The following is a 22,575-nucleotide window of genomic DNA, read 5'->3' as shown; positions in this document are numbered from 1 at the left end:
GCCCACTTTAGCTCATTGTAACCCACTGTAGACCCACTGTAGCCCACTTTAGCTCATTGTAACCCACTGTAGACCCACTGTAACCACCTGTAGCCCACTGTAACCACCTGTAACCCACTGCAACCAACTGTAACCACCTGTAACCCACTGCAACCAACTGTAACCACCTGTAACCACCTGTAACCAACTGTAACCAACTGTAACCCACTGTAACCACCTGTAACCCACTGTAGACCCACTGTAACCACCTGTAACCACCTGTAACCCACTGCAACCAACTGTAACCACCTGTAACCACCTGTAACCCACTGTAGACCCACTGTAACCACCTGTAACCACCTGTAACCCACTGCAACCAACTGTAACCACCTGTAACCACCTGTAACCAACTGTAACCAACTGTAACCCACTGCAACCAACTGTAACCACCTGTAACCACCTGTAACCAACTGTAACCAACTGTAACCCACTGTAGACCCACTGTAACCACCTGTAACCCACTGTAGACCCACTGTAACCACCTGTAACCACCTGTAACCCACTGCAACCAACTGTAACCACCTGTAACCCACTGCAACCAACTGTAACCACCTGTAACCACCTGTAACCAACTGTAACCAACTGTAACCCACTGTAACCACCTGTAACCCACTGTAGACCCACTGTAACCACCTGTAACCACCTGTAACCCACTGCAACCAACTGTAACCACCTGTAACCCACTGTAACCACCTGTAACCCACTGTAGACCCACTGTAACCACCTGTAACCCACTGCAACCACCTGTAACCCACTGTAGACCCACTGTAACCCACTGCAACCACCTGTAACCCACTGTAGACCCACTGTAGACCCACTGTAACCACCTGTAACCACCTGTAACCCACTGCAACCAACTGTAACCACCTGTAGCCCACTGTAACCACCTGTAACCCACTGCAACCACCTGTAACCCACTGTAGACCCACTGCAACCAACTTTAACCACCTGTAGCCCACTGCAACCAACTGTAACCCACTGTAGACCCACTGTAACCCACTGCAACCCACTGTAGACCCACTGTAACCACTTGTAACCACCTGTAACCCACTGCAACCAACTGTAACCACCTGTAACCCACTGCAACCACCTGTAACCACCTGTAACCCACTGCAACCACCTGTAACTCCCTGTAACCCACTGTAACTACCTGTAACTCACTGTAGCCCACCTGTAACCCCCTGTAACCACCTGTAACCCACTGTAGCCCACCTGTAACGCGCCATGAAAAGGCGGCGTGGCGCGTAGTCGTGCATCAGTCAAAATTTGTATCTTGGTTCGTGCAGAGAACGATAAGCGAGGAGGTGCGTCTGCACTGAAACAGCATCAGCAAATAAAACAGCAAACCGATCTGTTACTATTATTATTGCATCCTGAAAGGCAACGATAATTCCCAAGTGTGTCCATAGAAGCTCACTATTTCATAACAAACACAAAGAAAAGGTAACACAACTTAAAAGTCCTTTAACAATATTCTAAATGCTGTATCAGACTATAACGGTGATAACACACCTACTGCAATTTCACCTTCTGCAGGCTCATCAGCCGTTATATAAGCAGAGGAGAGAATGCTGATCATTGATGACAGTGCTGCTGTTTCTGCTCTTTACGGGGACATCGTTTTCTTCTCCACTTTCGTCCTTGTACAGTAGTTAGCGGTAACCTTCACATAGCAGCGACACCTCTGTGACGGAGAAGATTGCAACTACTGGAGCGTCGACTCGCCATACTGTAAGCTTTAACCAGAAAAACACTCTCAAAATGCTCAGGTACAAGAACTCGAGAGGCCTGAAGAACTATTGCACAAGAAAGTCTGGCTCGTTGGAGGCAAAATACAGAGATATGAGGGATGGGTCCAGATTGCTGCTCAGTATTGTCGTGGTTTGCAAGCTGTCGGCTGCTGCTTGTAGCTAAACTATAGAATATAAAAGTTATTTCTATTTTGCTGGAAATCACAACTTCTTGTTTTTTGTAACTTGGAATAAAGTCACGTTAATTATCTGTTCAGCATTTTATTCCACCTTGATTTTCTCAGAATATGTTTTTTTTTTTGGAAGTGTCATTTCTTATTTTTTCCTCAGTCCATTTTTCAGAGCTCACCAGCTCCCTCCTCGCATATTTCCATACTATATCCTGGTGCTCTTTATAATGAGATTGCTAAAGGCCAGCTGTCATTTGGAAGAAGGCCCAGCGGCCGGCTCTGATAAATGGATTACAGATGGCATCCATCCCTCGGGCAAGACTGGTCCAGTAGATAACAGAATTAGAGATAGACTTCCAACCAGAATCACTAAAAAGTTCAGATTTCCAGAGAAAGTAAAAGTAAAAAAAATGGGGAAAGGCAGGGAAACGCACTGGGGAAAGGCAGGAATCTGACTGAAGCAGGACGCCACCAAATCCCCTCTGACAGTAACGGGCTTCATGTGACCCCTGAAGGTGTTAGATGAACCGGGTCATTAGCGGTAGGCTGCAAAGTGGCGCTTCCACGGATCAAACTTGTTTTCTGGAGCATCTCAAAGAAGCTCGATCAGACAAAATCTTCAACATTTGAAAACCAAGACAACTCCTTGAAGCTTTGTTTCCTAAGTAACGTAACTAAGTCAGCTACGTCCAGGCAGGTGGTTCAGCGCCTGTCGAACATCATTCACAACTTGCCCCGCTTTGCCAGGAAGACCAAACCACACGGCCAGCCAAATGATGTCAAGACTTATCCCAGCAGGCCGCCCTCCTCCACTGCTCCATGGTCCAGGTCCGATGCACTCACGGCCCGTTATTAGAGCTTTTGCAGGGGTCAGAACTCACTCTTTCAATATCTTATAAGCACCACTCACCGCTCTGACAATGCATCAAACTCATCATCATATGGTACATTTGTCATCTCTGCAGTGGCAGGAAAAATAAAGGTTTTATATTGTATTATTATAGTATATCATATTTCTACCGATTAAAGACAGCGTGTGCACATGTTAGCGGTGACTGACTGATTAAACACCCGTCTGCCAAACTCCCTGAAGTCTCTAGATGCTTTCCACAGTGAAGTCCTGCAGAAAACTGCTTCAACGCCATGTTTACACCTCATTTATCTAAAAAAACAAACCAGATAATGGCATCTACAACCGATCCTGGCAAAAATTAGGCAGCATTCAGGCCGTTAACCCAAAAAGTAACAGTACAATTGTTCTTTTGGTAAAAGAAACACTAAAGAAACACCAAATTTGGACCAAATGTCATACCGTCACGTGATTTTGTTGCATCTTTTATTTCACTTGTCAGGTAACTTAACCATGCTTTTGGATATTACAGTTGAATCCCAAGAAAATTGTCATAAATAACCCGTAAAATGGAAATTGCCAAAGGCAACGCTAAAAATGGACCCGCCCTTTAGAGGAGACGACATCATTGATAAAACCCAAAGAACAAACTCTACAGACCCCATCAGAGCCCACCTGACAGGGAGTTACAGCCAGTTTGATCCTTTTTCTTTTTTAACGTGTAGTTTTTGGCCTCTTTTCATCGTAACTTTACATTTTGTAGGCGTTAGAGCTCAGACTGGGTGACTTCAGAGGAAAGGGTTTCTCTCACCATTAAACAGACACTCACACAGAAGAGAGGACGTGACCCCAACTGGACCCGGTCGGCTGTCAGTTTTAATTATTCTTCATCAAATCGCTCTGAAAGTGATCCCAACAACGTCTGCCACCATCTTTGTTTTAGTTTCTGTGGACGGCCCTTTACACTCTGTATCAATCAGCCCTGAAATGACACGACGTGCCAGTAGATCTCCATCCATTCGGCTTCATCTACTTTCAGAAGAAGTGGTGAAAAGTTGTTTTAAATGATGATATAACAGGTGGTTTGATATTACTGTGGATATTAGTAGAATCGTCTCAATCAACCAGCAGTTAATAACACGATTTGCTGTATTTAAAGATTCCAACTCTGGGATTTACTTACTTTTTTGAGGTGAACCTGAAGTTTAGAGTCAGGAGACATTAAAATGATGCGACTATGACGCAGCTATGAAATCTAAGAGCTTTCAAAGACTTGCATTTGTCCTAAACTTGAATCATTTGTGGGAGGCGAGCTTTTCTGTGGACAGTCAGCGGGCAGCATCACTTCCTGAGGCTGCGTACCTGCTGCCTCTGCCGTGCGGAGAGACTGATTGATTTTTGAAGCCCATCGATCCGCTTCCTTCGCAACCGGCAGATCTATTATAATGACATTGCATCTAAATCCTATTTGTTGGCCAACCTACTCCCAAACATAACCCAATAAACTAAAGAGAGGGACGGAGGAGCTCCCCTCTGCTCAGCTAAATCTTCATAAAAACGAGAAATGGATCGGGATAAAAAGGCTTTCTGGCTGAAATGACATTATCCATAAAGGAAGGAATCTATTAAAAGAAGGGTAGAAAGCTGTAATGCAACAACCTGTGGAGTCCCTGTAAAATTATGGATCTGAGATAAAAAAGGAGAAACAGCTGAAATGCCACCGAACAGATGGAAAGCAGCAACCTTTCAGAGGACGCTTTGTTTCACTAACAATAATTATCATCATCAGTATTGCTTTTATCTTTAATTGTATCTAAATACACTTTTTTATATTTAGGATTGGCTCACATCAATTTTGCTCGTAATGCGACATTCGAACTAAAATCTTTTTTTAACAGACAGAACGATGATAAATGAGAGAGGAGGGAGGAGGAAAATGATAAATAAGGAGTAAAGACATGAGGGAGAGAAGAAAAAATAAAAATGGAGGGAAGGCAGAAGAAGAAGAAGGAGAGAAAAGCAACAAGAGGGAAAAGATGAAAAAAAGATGAAAAAAAGGACAAATTTACGATTGAAGGGATAACCAAAAAGGAAGGATAAAGATAAAGTTAAAGAGGATGAAGATAAAGAGGAGAAGAAGGGGAAAAGAGATGCAAAATACAGGGTGTGAAATAAGTGCTTCCACCGTGTTTTAAAAAGAAACCGAAACAACGACTTAGAAATTATCACCGTCTCCAAATCCAGTGAGTCTACATTTCAGTGAATATTTGATCATAAACAGCAAAAATGTTTAGATTTAAATAGGACGGCACAAAGAAAGAGGCTTTTTTTAAATTTATTATGAAGCTCCAAAGTAAAAATCAAAGGGATGCAGATGGAGAGAAAGAAAAAGGAGGAATAAAGCAGAGGAAAAGGAGGAGAATGAGAGGTTTTCCAGGGAATATCTTAAATATTTTATACACTTTTTTGTTGTTGGCACAAACTAAACTACATGTTTTTTCACAGCTCGGTAAATTTTCTGGAACGTTGACAGACGTCTGGACAGTTTCCTCCATACAGATAAACAGCTGGAAGAAAAGCGTGCACGGAGAAACGTGCACGGAGAAACGTGCACGGCCAACAGCTAAAAGCGCTACTGCACTGGAATTAGCTTAATGTTATATTTGCATTTAGCCAAACATTTCCCCATTTTAAACTTATTAAATGACAAATATTTGTGAGAATTAATTCTACGATTGTGTTATAATGTTAAATAATAATGATCCAATCAAATAAGAATAATACAATATGGCTGAAACATGAGTGAATATCCAAATTAATATAATAAAAGCAGTTTATTTGTGAAGGAAATCAAACCTACAATCTTCCCATCCCTGTGTGCTGCACCCCACCAGCTTCCCATAATGCACCTTGGCTCTGCCTCCATTGGTAATCAATGGGAGACTGGTAAAACCTGATCACCAGGGAATGAGGGAGGGGATCAATAACAGCAGGAAAATGATGTGAGAACGAAGGAGAAAGTGAACGACAAAGAAAAAAAAATATGCAAGAGGTCAAAAAGAAGCAAATACATTAAAGAAATATGACTCTGCGTACGGCCTCCGGTCTGAGAGGGAGAGAAATAAAATTCCATAAAACAAAGGAATGTCGTGCGGGACGGAGAGGGGGAGTCGGAGGTGAACACCGTCCTCACAGCAAATGTCAGGAGACTGAAAATCTGGGCAAAATAATTGAAAACACAATTAAGTTGATAGAGAAAAAAGATTTGAGTCCTGAAACGGTGGCTGCCCTTCCAGCCGGCCGAGTCCATCTGAAGGTTAAGTGTATTTTACCGTCTTAAGACACAGACAGAAGAGCTATCTGCGCTCGCCGGGAACGCCGTCCTTCAATTAGACCGCATGGGAGCGGGGGCGTGGGAGGGGGTCAGGGGGCCGTCCACATGAGGAAACCACAAACCAACTTGATACAAGTTTGAAGACAAAGGAGACGAGACGGAGTGGAGCTATTTCCCTCCAACGCTGTTCATCACTGTGCGAAAACTCTGACATTTCGGGTTTTTCTCCACGGCAACTCGATGTGAAGCAGAAACTAAACTATCTTATTGTTGCTCCCAATTTATCTGACTTTTCCGAGCACATGACAACACAGCAGCAGCAGAGAGCTAAGTAGCTGCTGATCATCAGTAAGTGTGAGCTCCTCCATAAAAACGTATTGCATTCTGCTTTTCTTCATGTTTCTCTGATATTATCTGATGCAACAGTCACTTCACAGCCTGGGGTCTTATTCTATCCACCAGTTAATTTTGTTAATTTCACTCCTCTCCAAGCTATCAGACAGAATTTGAGTTAGACTCCAAGAAAGAAAGAACTAAAAGAGGGAAAACTACAGCTGTACATATGTAAACTGGTCCTTACACGTCTTAAAAACAGATTAATACAACCTCAGATGACATATTACGCTGTGACATCATTTATTTAACAAAAACTGAGACAAAATGCTGAAGAATTGAGTGAAAAAGTAATAAAGTAATAAAAGTAATTACTGCTTCCATAGGAATTATGAGTGCAAGTAGCTGCTGATCATCAGTAAGTGTGAGCTCCTCCATGTATTCTGCTTTTCTTCATATTTCTCTGATATTATCTGATGCAACAGTCACTTCACAGCCTGGGGTCTTATTCTATCCACCAGTGTCACTTATTACTTTGTTTTTGGCCTTTAATATACCATCCGATTGGCTTTTACACACGCCTGATGTCTCCTGCTCTCTGCAGCTGCCACATTCATAAAAATGTTTAAAGATGTTAATTTCACTCCTCTCCAAGCTATCAGGCAGAATTTGAGTTAGACTCCAAGAAAGAAAGAACTAAAAGAGGGAAAACTACGGCTGTACATATGTAAACTGGTCCTTACAGGTCTTAAAAACAGATTAATACAACCTCAGATGACATATTACGCTGTGACATCATTTATTTAACAAAAACTGAGACAAAATACTGAAGAATTGAGTGGAAAAAGTAATAAAGTAATAAAAGTAATTACTGCTTCCATAGGAATTATGAGTGCAAGTAGCTGCTGATCATCAGTAAGTGTGAGCTCCTCCATGTATTCGGCTTTTCTTCATGTTTCTCTGATATTATCTGATGCAACAGTCACTTCACAGCCTGGGGTCTTATTCTATCCACCAGTTAATTTTGTTAATTTCACTCCTCTCCAAGCTATCAGACAGAATTTGAGTTAGACTCCAAGAAAGAATTAACTAAAAGGGGGAGAACTACAGCTGTACATATGTAAACTGGTCTTTACAGGTCTTAAAAACAGATTAATACAACCTCAGATTACATATTACACTGTGACATCATCTATTTAACAAAAACTGAGACAAAATACTGAAGAATTGTGTGAAAAAGTAATAAAGCAATAAAAGTAATTACTGCTTCCATAGGAATTATGAGTGCAAGTAGCTGCTGATCATCAGTAAGTGTGAGCTCCTCCATGTATTCTGCTTTTCTTCATATTTCTCTGATATTATCTGATGCAACAGTCACTTCACAGCCTGAGGTCTTATTCTATCCACCAGTGTCACTTATTACTTTGTTTTTGGCCTTTAATATACCATCCGATTGGCTTTTACACACACCTGATGTCTCCTGCTCTCTGCAGCTGCCACATTCATAAAAATGTTTAAATATGTTAATTTCACTCCTCTCCAAGCTATCAGACAGAATTTGAGTTAGACTCCAAGAAAGAAAGAACTAAAAGAGGGAAAACTACGGCTGTACATATGTAAACTGGTCCTTACAGGTCTTAAAAACAGATTAATACAACCTCAGATGACATATTACGCTGTGACATCATTTATTTAACAAAAACTGAGACAAAATACTGAAGAATTGAGTGAAAAAGTAATAACACTCTTACTGCTTCCTTAGGAATTATGAGTGCAAGTAGATCCTCATCAGTCAGTGTGAGCAGCTCTATAAAAGCAGAAGTTCTGTCAGTTTAACACGATGCCAAGGAGGAAAGACACCAGCAATGATCTCAGAGAAGCAGCTGCTGCTGCCCATCAGTCTGGGAAGGGTTATAAGGCCATTTCCAAACTATCTGGAGTCCATCATTCTACAGAGAGAAAGATTATTCACAAGTGGAAAACATTCAGGACAGCTGTCAATCTTCCCAGGAGTGGACGTCCCAGCAAGTTCACCCCAAGGTGAAAAAGCCCAGAGCTACATCTCAGACTCTACAGGCCTCAGTTAGCATGTTAAAGGTTAAAGGTCACCCCAAGGTGAAAAAGCCCAGAGCTACATCTCAGACTCTACAGGCCTCAGTTAGCATGTTAAAGGTTAAAGGTCACCCCAAGGTGAAAAAGCCCAGAGCTACATCTCAGACTCTACAGGCCTCAGTTAGCATGTTAAAGGTTAAAGGTCACCCCAAGGTGAAAAAGCCCAGAGCTACATCTCAGACTCTACAGGCCTCAGTTAGCATGTTAAAGGTTAAAGGTCACCCCAAGGTGAAAAAGCCCAGAGCTACATCTCAGACTCTACAGGCCTCAGTTAGCATGTTAAAGGTTAAAGGTCATACATCTCAGACTCTACAGGCCTCAGTTAGCATGTTAAAGGTTAAAGGTCACCCCAAGGTGAAAAAGCCCAGAGCTACATCTCAGACTCTCCAGGCCTCAGTTAGCATGCTAAAGGTTAAAGGTCGCCCCAAGGTGAAAAAGCCCAGAGCTACATCACAGACTCTACAGGCCTCAGTTAGCATGCTAAAGGTTAAAGGTCATGACAGCACAGTTAGAAAAAGGCTGAACAAGGATGGCTTGTTTGGAAGGGCTGCAGGAGAAAGCCTCTTCTCTCTAAAAAGAACATGGCAGCACAGCTTAGGTTTGCAAAGCTCCATCTGAACAAAGCTCAAGACTTCTGGAACAATGTCCTTTGGACAGACCAGAGCAAAGTGGAGATGTTTGGTCCTAATGCACAGCAGCACGTTTGGAGGAAACCAAACACAGCATATCAGCACAAACACCTCATACCAGCTGTCAAGCACGGTGGTGGAGGGCTGATGATCTGGGCTGGTTCTGCAGCCACAGGACCTGGGCACCTTGCAGTCATTGAGTCCACCATGAACTCCTCTGGATACCAAAGTATTCTAGAGTCAGATGTGAGGCCATCTGTCCCACAGCTAAAGCTGGGCTGAAACTGGCTCATCAACAGGACAAAGATCCCAAACACAGCAGCAGATCTACAGCAGAATGTGTGAAAGTGCTTCTATAAGATATTGCATCGTAGGATGTGCTTTTACCACATATGATTCTATATTTTGGCTTTTGTTAAAGGAGTAATGGCACGATGGTTGATTGTGTTTTAGGACCAGAAGATCCCTCTAAAATATGTTATTTTACGTAAAACATTTACGTAACTGTTAATTATATAAATGAGTGCTGATGTCCTGATGTCTCCGCACTCAAAATATAATTTTCCATCTTTTTTTTTCACCACATAAGCTGATTACGGAGCATTTGATTTGTTTTATGCAGGTTTGTGACGAGTGAGGGAACCGAGGTGATTAAACAATGTTTAAAACCACTACTCGGATCTCCCTACCTGTCAGTCTGTCTGGTACAAGTTAATCTGACTGAAATGAAGACCAAACTGCATCACAAACACTGAAAGGTTCCTGCACAGTGACCCAAACGGAGAACCAAAAAGAAAAGCCTTCCGTCAGTCATTTCCATCAGTGTCCATGACTCCACATCTGTGATCAGAGCATCATTTACACACAGACGTACCCCCCAAGGCCAGCACTTTATCTCTGTGACACATTCATAAACCCACCCCCACCACTTGCACACGGTCACCCTCAACCCAACCAAAAGACAGATACAGTATGGGTGTGTGAGAGGAAAAGAGAGAAAGACAGAAATAATGCTCGTCATAACCAGATGTTTATACTTTAAAACGCATATTTTATGTTAGCATAATTATTAGCATACAATGCTAAGTGCTACATGCTATCCCAGTCCTTCATATCCACTAAAACATTATAATATCCTGTTAAATTCTATCATGTTAAGAGCAAACTGGCCTTTACTTTTAGAAACTACTAAGATAAATTGGAAATTCAAACATCTGTTTGCATAAGGAGAAAATTTGCATGGCAATGACTCAGTGAAATTCCACATTTACAGATGATGAATGAAGATTATAAAAGACGCTGCAGATCCAGCAGAGGGCGCTCTTCTTATCAAAGTAAGCTAATTTCATGTTTACTACAAAATGGAGGATAAAAAATAAATCGAGAGACAAAAATATCAGAGATATTTTGGTTTGTGCGACAAAGCGGTCTTGCTAGCTTGAGTGGTTAGCTAGCAAATGAGTCAGCATAATGGATTAAGAGCATAGCTGTCCGACTGGGGACTGTTAGCTTCAGCATGTGCATCTAATATTTCAAGAAATGGTTCTAGGAACAGGATAGAAAATAAATTTCCACATCACACTCAATATATATATATATATATATATATATATATATATATATTATATATAGAGTAGGAGAGGGAGAGATGTGTGTTGTTTTTTTTGTGTAGCGACCAGAAATACATTCCTCTACATGATTAATATTTGGACAATAGCTTCACTCTTCTACCTGTAATACGATAATATGCCCAGGCACCAGCTGGGTCCCTCCCTGCGTAACAAAGAGGAGACACAATCACTGGGAACAATCAGAGCGTTCAGAGTCGCAGCTCAAAACATTTATCTCCCCATAAGTTCAATCTGTTCTGGGGAGAAATGTGATCTGACCCAACCAACCCCCAGGCCTGGATATTAGATTAGCGAGGGAGCTCGGCGTTTCAGCTAACCAAATCACAACCGGGCTAATGACACCGAGAGGTGAGGGTCAGCCTGACCTTTGACCTCTAACCTCTATCGCTTTGCCCGTGGACCCCTCACACCAGGAGAGAGAAAGGAGATGTGGAAAGGACAGATACAGGAGATTAGATCCTATTTGCTGACCGTCTTTTATCCCAACAAACAGAAAAATTAACGGATGTAGAGTTAACACGATGGAAAGCGTTGGCTCCATGAAGCACGTTTTATAAAACATCTGACGGCGCTGTGGCACATTCAGAGCTGCAGGCATCCTTTGGATGTTCCACCTGACTGGAATGAATCAGCTGATAATGTCTGCAGGACTCCTGAATCCTGCAGGAGACAAAAATGCCTCGCAGCAGTGAAAATGGTTCAGTGTATGGGCTTGAAACAGGGGGGGGGGGGGGGGTGTTATGGGGATGCGTCCAGCAGGGACCTTTGACCTCCCTGTGATCGGCTCCTCCATCACAGACTAAGCATGTGATGCTCCCTCAGTTCGTGGAGCCAGTCTTCCCTCTAGTGTAGAACCACACTGAACCACCCGGTTTAACCCATGAACCAAATTAGTACCTTTGAGTGAGCAAAGTGTCCCAAATCCAACCGTTACATTCACCCCAAAGACCTGCCAGTCAGCTCAAAGTCTGGGTCCTACAGCCAGGATGTGTGTTAAACTCAAGCAGCAGCTATTTACACGGCTCCCACAGGCGCTCTCACCATTCCAGGTCCACAGAGCAACAATAATAACAATAAATGTCAATAATCATTTTCCTCTGTTTAACATGTGAGATTTTTTGTTCATGCAGTAAAATGTAAACCTTTAATTTGTGTTGTTGACATGTCTTCTTCCTGTTTATTATTTATAACTTAGATGCTTTGGCAGCATGTGGCTCAGTGGTCTCAGACAGTGTGTGTGTGGATCCTAATGACATCCCCTGACACTGCTCGGGACATAATTACAGCACACACACAGGCGGATTTATGTCCGAATGTGTGTGTGTGTGTGTGTGTGTGTGAGTGCATGTGCACGTGCACGTGGATTCGGATCTGGAAGGCATTGCAGCTGTGGCACCGAGCAACAAATGTCGTCACCTGCACATCCTCAACTCTTTATATGTTAGAGTGTGTGTGTGACTGACAAGGGGAAGACAACCCACTGATGTGATGAGTCTATCGCCGTGGAAACAGCCTGCAGCCAAGTGATTGTAAGGCTGTCGACATCTCTGTCCTTTTCTCTTTGTCTCCTCTCATTTCTTCCCATTTCCTTCACCGTTCCTCCTCTCCTCCCCTCACACATTTTCCATCTTTTCTCTTTTCATGTTCACTTGCTTGGAAAGAGAAATAAATGACACAGACCCAGATTACTGGGCTGTAAGTCATGTAAAAGCCATGCGGGACTTTCCCAGAACTTCTGTCCAAACAAAAAGCTAAAAAAAAAAGCTTTTTAGCTTTGGTTAAATTGATGATTTCATGAGAAATATAAACTTGTAAGAGGTTCCATCTTGATTTCTCTTTCCTGAAATCGGTCATCTGTCCAATTCATGAGCTACTTAACAACTTCATTTAAAAATTAAGGAGATTCTTCAGTGATAATCTATCTTTAAAGACCTTAAATTGTTTGGGAGCTGAGGATATTAACCGTTGTGCTATTGCAGAATAATATGTTCTTAATATTCTTGCTAAATACAAGCTTAAAGCTGCTCTGCTTCTGTGGCTGTTGATCCTCCGGCTCACACACTCTATGATGCCATGTTGTTGGAAGTCAGAATGAGATCTGGCATTTTCCTGCTGAAATAACCCGCCAAATGTCCCTCACATGTCTTTGCATCAATAGTCCCATGAAGTCCCGCATGCCATGGACACTGAGGTGCCCCGTATATACAGCGTTTCACCATCACAGACTGACCGTTGCACCTTAAGCAGGCAACAGCCCGGACGGTGTTTCTCATCTTTGGCACGTAGAATCAAAAATCTTTCCCAAAAGCCGCTGAAATTTGGATCCATCTGACCACAGAACATGTGTCTTTCTGTCCATCTGAGATGAACTCGTCTCACAGAGAACACAACAGCAGTTCTGTGCAGAGCTGATATTTGGCTTCTTGGTATCGAACAGTTCCAGGTTACATTTATGGATGCAGTGGGGGACGGTATTGAGTCAATTTTTGGCCCATTTGACTTTACAGACTTTACACAAGTGGTTACACAAAGGTCAAAGGTCAAGAAGATCTAAAAGTGGCTTCTGTCCTCCAGACTCCCTGAATCTTAAACGTTGAAAGACCAAAAGTTCTTTGCAATTTTGCATTGAGAATTATATCATTATAATAATATATAATAATAATATTATTTGAACTGGCTGATGAGTCTCTGGTGAAGTTTGGCAGAAAGAACTGCGCTTTGACCCATCTTTGCAAGGCAAGACGAACCTTTTAGCGGATTCTCCTTTCATACCCAACCCTGACACCCATACCGGTAAAAATATCGATTCAGTGATGCATCGCGATTATTTTCCCTGCAATTCAATATAAATTCAGCAATCTTCTGAATCGATTCAAGCCCCTGGCCAGCAGGGGGCGCTGTGAGCAACACCCTGAGTGATTCACGCTGTACGGACAGAGGCTGCACTGGACCAAACCGTAACAATATGGCGGCCGGAGTGAGTAGCAGCAGCTTCAAACCTGAAAGCAGTGTGGATTCATTTTGTATTCCTGTGTAAACCTGGAACTCAGGAAAGAGATAAAAGGAAGTGCAAACTTTACCAGGTGGTTCTGAAATACTGCAGCAACACGACAAACCTCTGAAACCACCATGAAGACGTTCTGCAGCAACCCAGCGCTAAATCTGCAGATTCAAAACAACTCGACTGATCCCAGAAACGGGCGCCAGGTTCTGTCCACGCAGAGTATCGATTGATATCGAATCAATACCCAGGCCTATCGGTCACCAATTCCTTTAAATGTTTCAGATTAATCTGATGAAGCAATGCAAAAATAAAGCAATTAACCCATTAATTATGAAGTCGCCTTTGATGTTTTGCTTGTATTTGCAGTATTTCTCTGAATCAGTTGAATGGACTAATAAAGGTTTCAAAAGGTCATCACAGCAGAAATACACCGAACAGCTAAAAGCAAGGTCTGATTTAATGACAGGAGAAAAGTTCTTCATTCGTAGAAGAGAAAAAACTGATTTGACTGCGTTTGAGGCATCTGCAAACAGATTTAATGCTGCAGAGGGAGAAAAACACAACTGTCAATAGGTGAAAAATGAGCTGTGAGAAGTGATAAATTGTCAGACACATCTGTGATATTGACTGGTCTGAGGGAAGGGTGGAGGGAGGAGGGAGGAGCGTTGTGCATGAGATGTTTTTTTTCTTTCCATTAACACAATAATGTGCATCGCTTACAAATTCCAATTTTCTCTGTGAGGAAGCAGAATTCGCCACAATTTTTCAGCCTGGAATCCACTGGAGGACGATGAAAAGCTTCAATAGTGAGTAAAAAAAAATGTCACTTTAGGCCCGAAATGTGTCTGAGAGCAAAGTGCACGTGCACGTGCACCTTTAACAGTTACACACTCAGGAAAATGTGACAAAGAAATGGAGTGGAAAGTGGGTGTTTTTACCTGTGGTGTAGGTGTCAGCCATTTCCAGAGGACAGTTTCTCACCTTACTGTGTGTTTAACCCCATGGAGGCCGAAGTGTACACCAGGACTGATTAAGAAACACACACTGAGACCCACTCCATGTTTAACCTACATACAGGTTCACCGGAGCAAAACGCCAGTATTCAGCTGCCAATAAATGATAAATGAGCTCTTTGTGTTTTCAGATTTACGCCAGATGAGGCTCCGGAGGTCACTGGGGAAAAATATTCTTTATTCAAAACCAAAATCTTCCAGGATGCTGAAAGCTCCTCAGCCTGACCCTCATGTTAGGGTGAGGCTACATGAGGTTTCTGTCCTTTCTGTCGTTTCCACCTGACAGCGTCTCTCTTTCTATTTTCTGGGATCGAGCAGGAAAGAGGACTAAATGCTTTGATTATGTTTGATTACTGAAATAATTACAGAACATGACGGAGAAAGCTCAACATTCAGATGAGAAATGTTCATCCTATGAGAGGCAACAGAAGGCGTTTTAACTGTGTCTTTTATATATATATATATATATAAATATAAATATATATTATGGCATGCCGTTCAGGAAATTAATCTTTGAAAATATTGAATGAAACTTGAATATATTGAATGAACCTTGAATATATCGAATTAAATTTGAATATATGGAATTAAACTTTGAATATATGGAATGAAACTCTGAATATATGGAATGAAACTCTGAATATATGGAATGAAACTCTGAATATATGGAATGAAACTCTGAATATATTGAATGAACCTTGAATATATGGAATTAAACTCTGAATATATGGAATGAAACTTTGAATATATTGAATTAAACTTTGAATATATGGAATGAAACATGAATATATTCAATGAAACTCTGAATATATGGAATGAAACTCTGAATATATGGAATGAAACTCTGAATATATGGAATGAAACTCTGAATATATGGAATGAAACTCTGAATATATGGAATGAAACTCTGAATATATTGAATGAACCTTGAATATATGGAATTAAACTCTGAATATATGGAATGAAACTTTGAATATATTGAATTAAACTTTGAATATATGGAATGAAACATGAATATATTCAATGAAACTCTGAATATATGGAATGAAACTCTGAATATATGGAATGAAACTCTGAATATATGGAATGAAACTCTGAATATATGGAATGAAACTCTGAATATATGGAATGAAACTCTGAATATATTGAATGAAACTCTGAATATATGGAATGAAACTCTGAATATATGGAATGAAACTCTGAATATATTGAATGAAACTCTGAATATATTGAATGAAACTCTGAATATATGGAATGAAACTCTGAATATATTCAATGAAACTCTGAATATATTCAATGAAACTCTGAATATATGGAATTAAACTCTGAATATATGGAATTAAACTCTGAATATATGGAATTAAACTCTGAATATATGGAATTAAACTCTGAATATATGGAATTAAACTCTGAATATGCTGAATGAAACTATGAATTTGTTGAATGAACCTTGAATATATGGAATGAACCTTTGAATATATTCAATGAACCTTTGAAAATATTAATTTCCTGAAAGGCATGCCATTTTATATATATAGAGAGAGAGAGAGAGAGTCAGTGCAATGGAGGACGTATGCTTCAACTGCATTCACAAAAATCTGCAACACGGCACCTTCCTACAGGGTTATGCTGTGGGATACACCTTCTGATTTATACTACAGAATGTAAACCATGTGATGTAAACAATGTGAAATACACAGAAATTAAGATTTTATTTCTCTAATTTGCATGATTTCGAGATGCATGACCTCCTAAACACAGGGTCTGACCATTTCTTTAATGGTGAATCTGTGCTCCTACCTGCTGTGATGTCATCGTCCGTGACGTCCAGCTCCTCCTCAGGAGCTTTGGTTTCTATTGGCTGAGCCTCAGGAGGGGGCGGGGCTGGAGGTGAGGACTCAGTGGTGGTCCCAGCTGAAGAGAGGGAGGGAGAAAAGTTCAGTTATTGAACATCAGCAGGTAATGTATATGAGCAACGCTCTCATCACACTATGTGTCCGTGTTGCTCCTCATTATAAGGCTAACCGTCCTGGTTAAGTAGCTAATAAAGGCTTATTGGGTCTCCTCGTTATCTAGATAATTAATTGGAACACACACGCAGAAACAGAGCACATCTATATTAGTGTTTTCATTAAGCCCTTATCTTTCTATTGCCAATTAAGAGCTTTTCATTAGCAGCTGGGGCTAATGAATGGTGCTGCACTAATGAATGAAGCAACTAAAGGTAACAGAGTCTGCACCGGTCTAATCTTTAATGAATTGCATAGATTCCCTCTAACACACATGCTGATTACCTCACTGTGCAAAACATTCGGCAAGAAATGTGTGTATCTTTTCAGAAATTACATAAAGATCTTACACAAATTCATACGGCAACCCTGGTGCACCATTTAAAAAAAAAAAAACTAATTATATTGTGTGTAATTACATTGATTAATCTTGGTTAACACAGTTCTTCATGTTCCAATTAACCTGCTCAGACACGCTGCTGACAGCTCAACATAATGACTTTATTTCACACACATGCGCACACACAGCCTCTGACAGAAGGCCAATACGCTGCCTGGTTGTTGATTATTCGTCTACAAACATTTAAGTGATAAAAAAAACTTAATTGGACTTAATTAAAACATAACTGATGCATAACTGCGACAGAACAAAAGGCCGGCTGAGACAGATTCTCCCAAAGTCTCTTTAATGAGAAAAGAATCATGGAAATTTAGGCACAAAACTAAGTTAAATACGGTTAAATTAAACTATATTATGTATGAACATGACTTGGTACATTTCAAATTACAGCATCAAGACCTCAAACAGCTCAGGGCCTTTCTTTAAAGGAGCTAAAATATCATTTAAATCCCGAGTCTTTTGCATTCTGGTGTAAGATGGACGGCAGATTTGGCTAATTAGGTCTAAAGTGTGCCGCTCCACCCCGGCAGCCCTCACCTGAGTTAAAGTAACAGGTGTGGTGCTTAATAAACACACACGGCTCGTCAAATCTCTGCTTCTATCACTCTCAATCAGGTAAGCCAATCAGAGTGAAGGATGGAGCTAAGCAGACGTTAACGAGCTTGTTCAGGAAACTGTATTTTGTTTAAATGTTGCAGAGGAGCACACCCACACTCAATATATTACCTCGTCCCCAACACTCTCACCCATACCAGCAAAATGCCCAACTACAACTCCTACTAGGGCTGCACAATTAATCATATTTTAATCATGATCACGGTTTTGGTGGCCACAGTTAAATGAACCTGATCATCAACGATATTTACAGTCAAAATGCAGCTCTGCTGCCTGCTTCTAACCACATGTTCTGAAGCAGTAGTCCTCCAACCACCAGGGGGCGCCAGCATGGTTAAGGCTTCGTTAATCTGCCTAAATAACAAGCCTGCAGGCAGCTAGTTAGACAGTCTGTGAGTTAGACTGATGAGAATAAGTCGAATCCAGAAGCATCTGGGGACGGCGAGGAGCTTGAGCCTCGAAACGGGGGAAATATCTATTATCTGGACTTGTTTCGGATTCAGGGAAAGTGACGTTAAACAAGAAGAAGTTATCAACAAAGAGTGTAACAAAGTAGTGTCTGCCCCAGATTAACACCTCTAATTTATTAAATCATCTGAAAAAACATCACAAACCTAAATATGAGGAATGCATGAAGGCCAAAGCTAATGTTAATTCACAAAATCCGTGTCCAGCGCCGACCCAGAGAACCATTATAGCAGAACCCGATCCATCCACCTCCCAAAGACACGCAGGAATAACAGCCAGATCTTTTTATTTGGCCAAAGACGTGTCCGATCAATACAGTTAGTGCTTTAAAACGTTAAATTATTGGGGTTTTTGTTTTTATTTTGCATTATTTATCATTTATTCCAATTTTTCACAAAAAATTGTTTGTTTTTGGCACATTGTTTGTTTATAAATGGTGCAAAAAAATACATGGTTTTCCAGACATGATTAATAATATTGATTAAAATAATCGTGATTATGTTTTTGGTCATAATGGTGCAGCTCTAACTCCTCCCAGAACTTAATTCGAACACCTAACCCTAAAATCAAGTCAGAAATTGCTTTAAATCACTTTGGTTCCAACTTTTACAGAAAGTTCTCTCTTGTCCTGCTGGGTTTTGCTCCCTATAATGACAGAAAAACAAAAACCGAGTGCTAATTTGTTCTGGTCAGCTTGTGTTGATGTAGCTCGCCTGCATCTCCTTCCACGACCGATAACTCAACAGCGAAGGCGAGATGCAGAAGCTGAGGGGAAGGAAGAGGGGATGAGTGGGGAGGTGGGGGCGTGTTGGCCTGCTCCAAGGTCAAGCTTGTCATGTCAGCCATGACACATAGCTCCCAGCATGCCTTGTTAACCTCCAGGACCTCCTCCTCCTCCTGCTCTCTTCTGTCTGCTGCTGTTTAAAACATTCGCTTTGTGTCCTGTGAAGCATAGACGGCTCCCATTATGTCTTCTACTTGCTGCTATTTTTCCATTTCAAAGTACCCATTAAATCAAGTTAAATAAAAAGTAATTTTGTCTTTTTTTTCCCCCAGTAATTAAGAGTTTGTTATTTTCTGGTAAACTGTATGTATGAAAGGAGGAAGGAGGCACATGTTCTTCACCTGCTTTCTGTCAGGTTTCCTGCTCATAAACAGTATTTTATTGATTTAAAAAATGCATTCACAGAACAGCCAAATTAAAAATTGATTGATTAAATTGATTATCTCATTGCAATAGCCTTTGAGGAGGCTGCAAGTGAACAGTCGGTTCAAAAGCCTGCGAGTGCGATGATCTGAACCACTAAAAAAGGACTAAACGGGGTCACACATGGGTGGTAAAGGCTGGCTAGCTTGGTTCAATACTAGAGATGTGTTACTGCAGCTTAAACTACAAAAAAACTTACTCTCTGTGTTTCTATGCGTCCATAAATCGCTGCACACATTTGTTTTCTTGGTACAAATCTAAAGATATCCCAGAGAACTCAGTCCTGATCGAGCCAGTTCAGCAAATGGAAAAACTATTTCCCTTCCATAGACTTTAACCTTTACACAAACGCACTCGATGCATACTTACAATGTGGAAAAGCCTCACCAAATGTAGTCTTTAGGCTATACTCTGTCCTACAGTCACTGAGGGTTTCCTTTGATGGGATAAGCTGCGGTAGGGAGGCGACAACCTTTCTTTTTTAATTCCTTGAGCATCAGTACCTTTCCCACTACAACACTTCTGGCCTTCTCCGTCTCCGTTGCTATGGTTTCTCCCCTCATCACCTGTGACTAAGCAGGTGTTTGAGTCAAACCACATCATAACTTGCACAAAAATGTCTCTGTTGGCAGTAGATTTAAAACTGTGGTCCACATTAATATGAAGACAAATTTGAGTGCTTGGCTTAACTGTCACAGCATGGATGTGTACGAGGCTGGCAACCATTTAAATGTGTCTCACTTTCATGGAAATGCTGCTAACGTCTTGGTGTCAGATACCGCGAGAAAAGCCTTAACCAAAAGCGTAGTGAGCGACCACAGCCCACCGCTTGTACTTCTTCTGCCGCCGGAAGCAGCCAAAGGGGCGGGGCTTATATGTAAAGCAACTAGCATATATATATAATAATCCATCCATACATCGGTTCCCTCTTTCACCATGGATCCTACTCTGGGCCTTCTTTGTGTTTCTTTGTGTTTGCGCTCTGTCCTTTTCTGCTTTTTCCCACCTTTTTTCCCGCCTTTTTTCCGCCTTCAGAATCCAGGTCGGCCCTAATTGGCTGTCGTCGCGTAGCGTCACTGCTCATTTGCATAAAGTTGAGCCTTTCTCAACTCTTGAAGCTCACGAAGCTCATGAAGCTCACAAAGCTCATGAAGCTCTTGAAACTCACAAAGCTCTTGAAGCTCTTGAAACTCACAAAGCTCTTGAAGCTCTTGAAACTCACAAAGCTCTTGAAGCTCTTGAAACTCACAAAGCTCATGAAGCTCTTGAAGCTCACGAAGCTCTTGAAGCTCACGAAGCTCTTGAAGCTCATGAAGCTCACGAAGCTCTTGAAGCTCACGAAGCTCTTGAAGCTCATGAAGCTCTTGAAGCTCATGAAGCTCATGAAGCTCTTGAAGCTCTTGAAGCTCATGAAGCTCTTGAAGCTCACGAAGCTCTTGAAGCTCTTGAAGCTCTTGAAGCTCTTGAAGCTCATGAAGCTCTTGAAGCTCTTGAAGCTCTTGAAGCTCTTGAAGCTCTTGAAGCTCTTGAAGCTCATGAAGCTCTTGAAGCTCTTGAAGCTCATGAAGCTCTTGAAGCTCTTGAAGCTCATGAAGCTCATGAAGCTCACGAAGCTCTTGAAGCTCTTGAAGCTCACGAAGCTCTTGAAGCTCACGAAGCTCATGAAGCTCACGAAGCTCTTGAAGCTCTTGAAGCTCACGAAGCTCATGAAGCTCACGAAGCTCTTGAAGCTCTTGAAGCTCTTGAAGCTCACGAAGCTCTTGAAGCTCACGAAGCTCACGAAGCTCTTGAAGCTCACGAAGCTCTTGAAGCTTATGAAGCTCTTGAAGCTCATGAAGCTCTTGAAGCTCTTGAAGCTCATGAACCTCTTGAAGCTCTTGAAGCTCTTGAAGCTCTTGAAGCTCACGAAGCTCTTGAAGCTCATGAAGCTCATGAAGCTCACGAAGCTCTTGAAGCTCACGAAGCTCTTGAAGCTCACGAAGCTCTTGAAGCTCTTGAAGCTCACGAAGCTCTTGAAGCTCACGAAGCTCTTGAAGCTCACGAAGCTCACGAAGCTCTTGAAGCTCACGAAGCTCACGAAGCTCTTGAAGCTTATGAAGCTCATGAAGCTCATGAAGCTCATGAAGCTCTTGAAGCTCTTAAAGCTCATGAAGCTCACAAAGCTCTTGAAGCTCACAAAGCTCACGAAGCTCTTGAAGCTCATGAAGCTCATGAAGCTCTTGAAGCTCTTGAAGCTCTTGAAGCTCATGAAGCTCATGAAGCTCTTGAAGCTCATGAAGCTCTTGAAGCTCATGAAGCTCTTGAAGCTCATGAAGCTCTTGAAGCTCATGAAGCTCACAAAGCTCATGAAGCTCATGAAGCTCTTGAAGCTCACAAAGCTCACGAAGCTCTTGAAGCTCTTGAAGCTCTTGAAGCTCACAAAGCTCATGAAGCTCTTGAAGCTCTTAAAGCTCATGAAGCTCATGAAGCTCTTGAAGCTCTTAAAGCTCATGAAGCTCACGAAGCTCATGAAGCTCATGAAGCTCTTGAAGCTCACAAAGCTCACGAAGCTCTTGAAGCTCTTAAAGCTCATGAAGCTCATGAAGCTCTTGAAGCTCTTAAAGCTCATGAAGCTCACAAAGCTCATGAAGCTCACAAAGCTCACAAAGCTCACGAAGCTCACAAAGCTCACAAAGCTCACGAAGCTCTTGAAGCTCTTGAAGCTCACAAAGCTCATGAAGCTCTTAAAGCTCATGAAGCTCTTAAAGCTCATGAAGCTCTTGAAGCTCACAAAGCTCATGAAGCTCATGAAGCTCACAAAGCTCACAAAGCTCATGAAGCTCTTAAAGCTCACAAAGCTCATGAAGCTCTTGAAGCTCATGAAGCTCTTGAAGCTCACAAAGCTCTTGAAGCTCATGAAGCTCATGAAGCTCATGAAGCTCTTGAAGCTCTTGAAGCTCATGAAGCTCATGAAGCTCATGAAGCTCTTGAAGCTCACAAAGCTCATGAAGCTCTTGAAGCTCTTGAAGCT

At 41.6% G+C, this 22,575-nt stretch overlaps 1 protein-coding gene across 3 annotated transcripts in view; it reads right to left on the bottom strand.

The window, feature by feature from the left end:
* Window positions 1–22,575, bottom strand: part of LOC140276689 (WD repeat-containing protein 7) — a 119,849-nt gene that overhangs the window by 40,450 nt on the left and 56,824 nt on the right. For all 3 annotated transcript variants that reach the window (XM_072371487.1, XM_072371489.1, XM_072371488.1), the window contains one exon: window positions 16,667–16,780. In XM_072371487.1, coding sequence (XP_072227588.1) covers window positions 16,667–16,780 — 114 coding nt within the window. The remainder of the gene's footprint in view (window positions 1–16,666; window positions 16,781–22,575) is intronic.

The sequence above is a fragment of the Leuresthes tenuis genome, unplaced genomic scaffold (genome assembly GCF_036924035.1).
Source record: "Leuresthes tenuis unplaced genomic scaffold, fLeuTen1.0.hap1 SCAF_19, whole genome shotgun sequence".
Classification (NCBI taxonomy): domain Eukaryota; kingdom Metazoa; phylum Chordata; class Actinopteri; order Atheriniformes; family Atherinopsidae; genus Leuresthes; species Leuresthes tenuis.
This window is presented reverse-complemented; position numbering and strand designations above follow the sequence as displayed.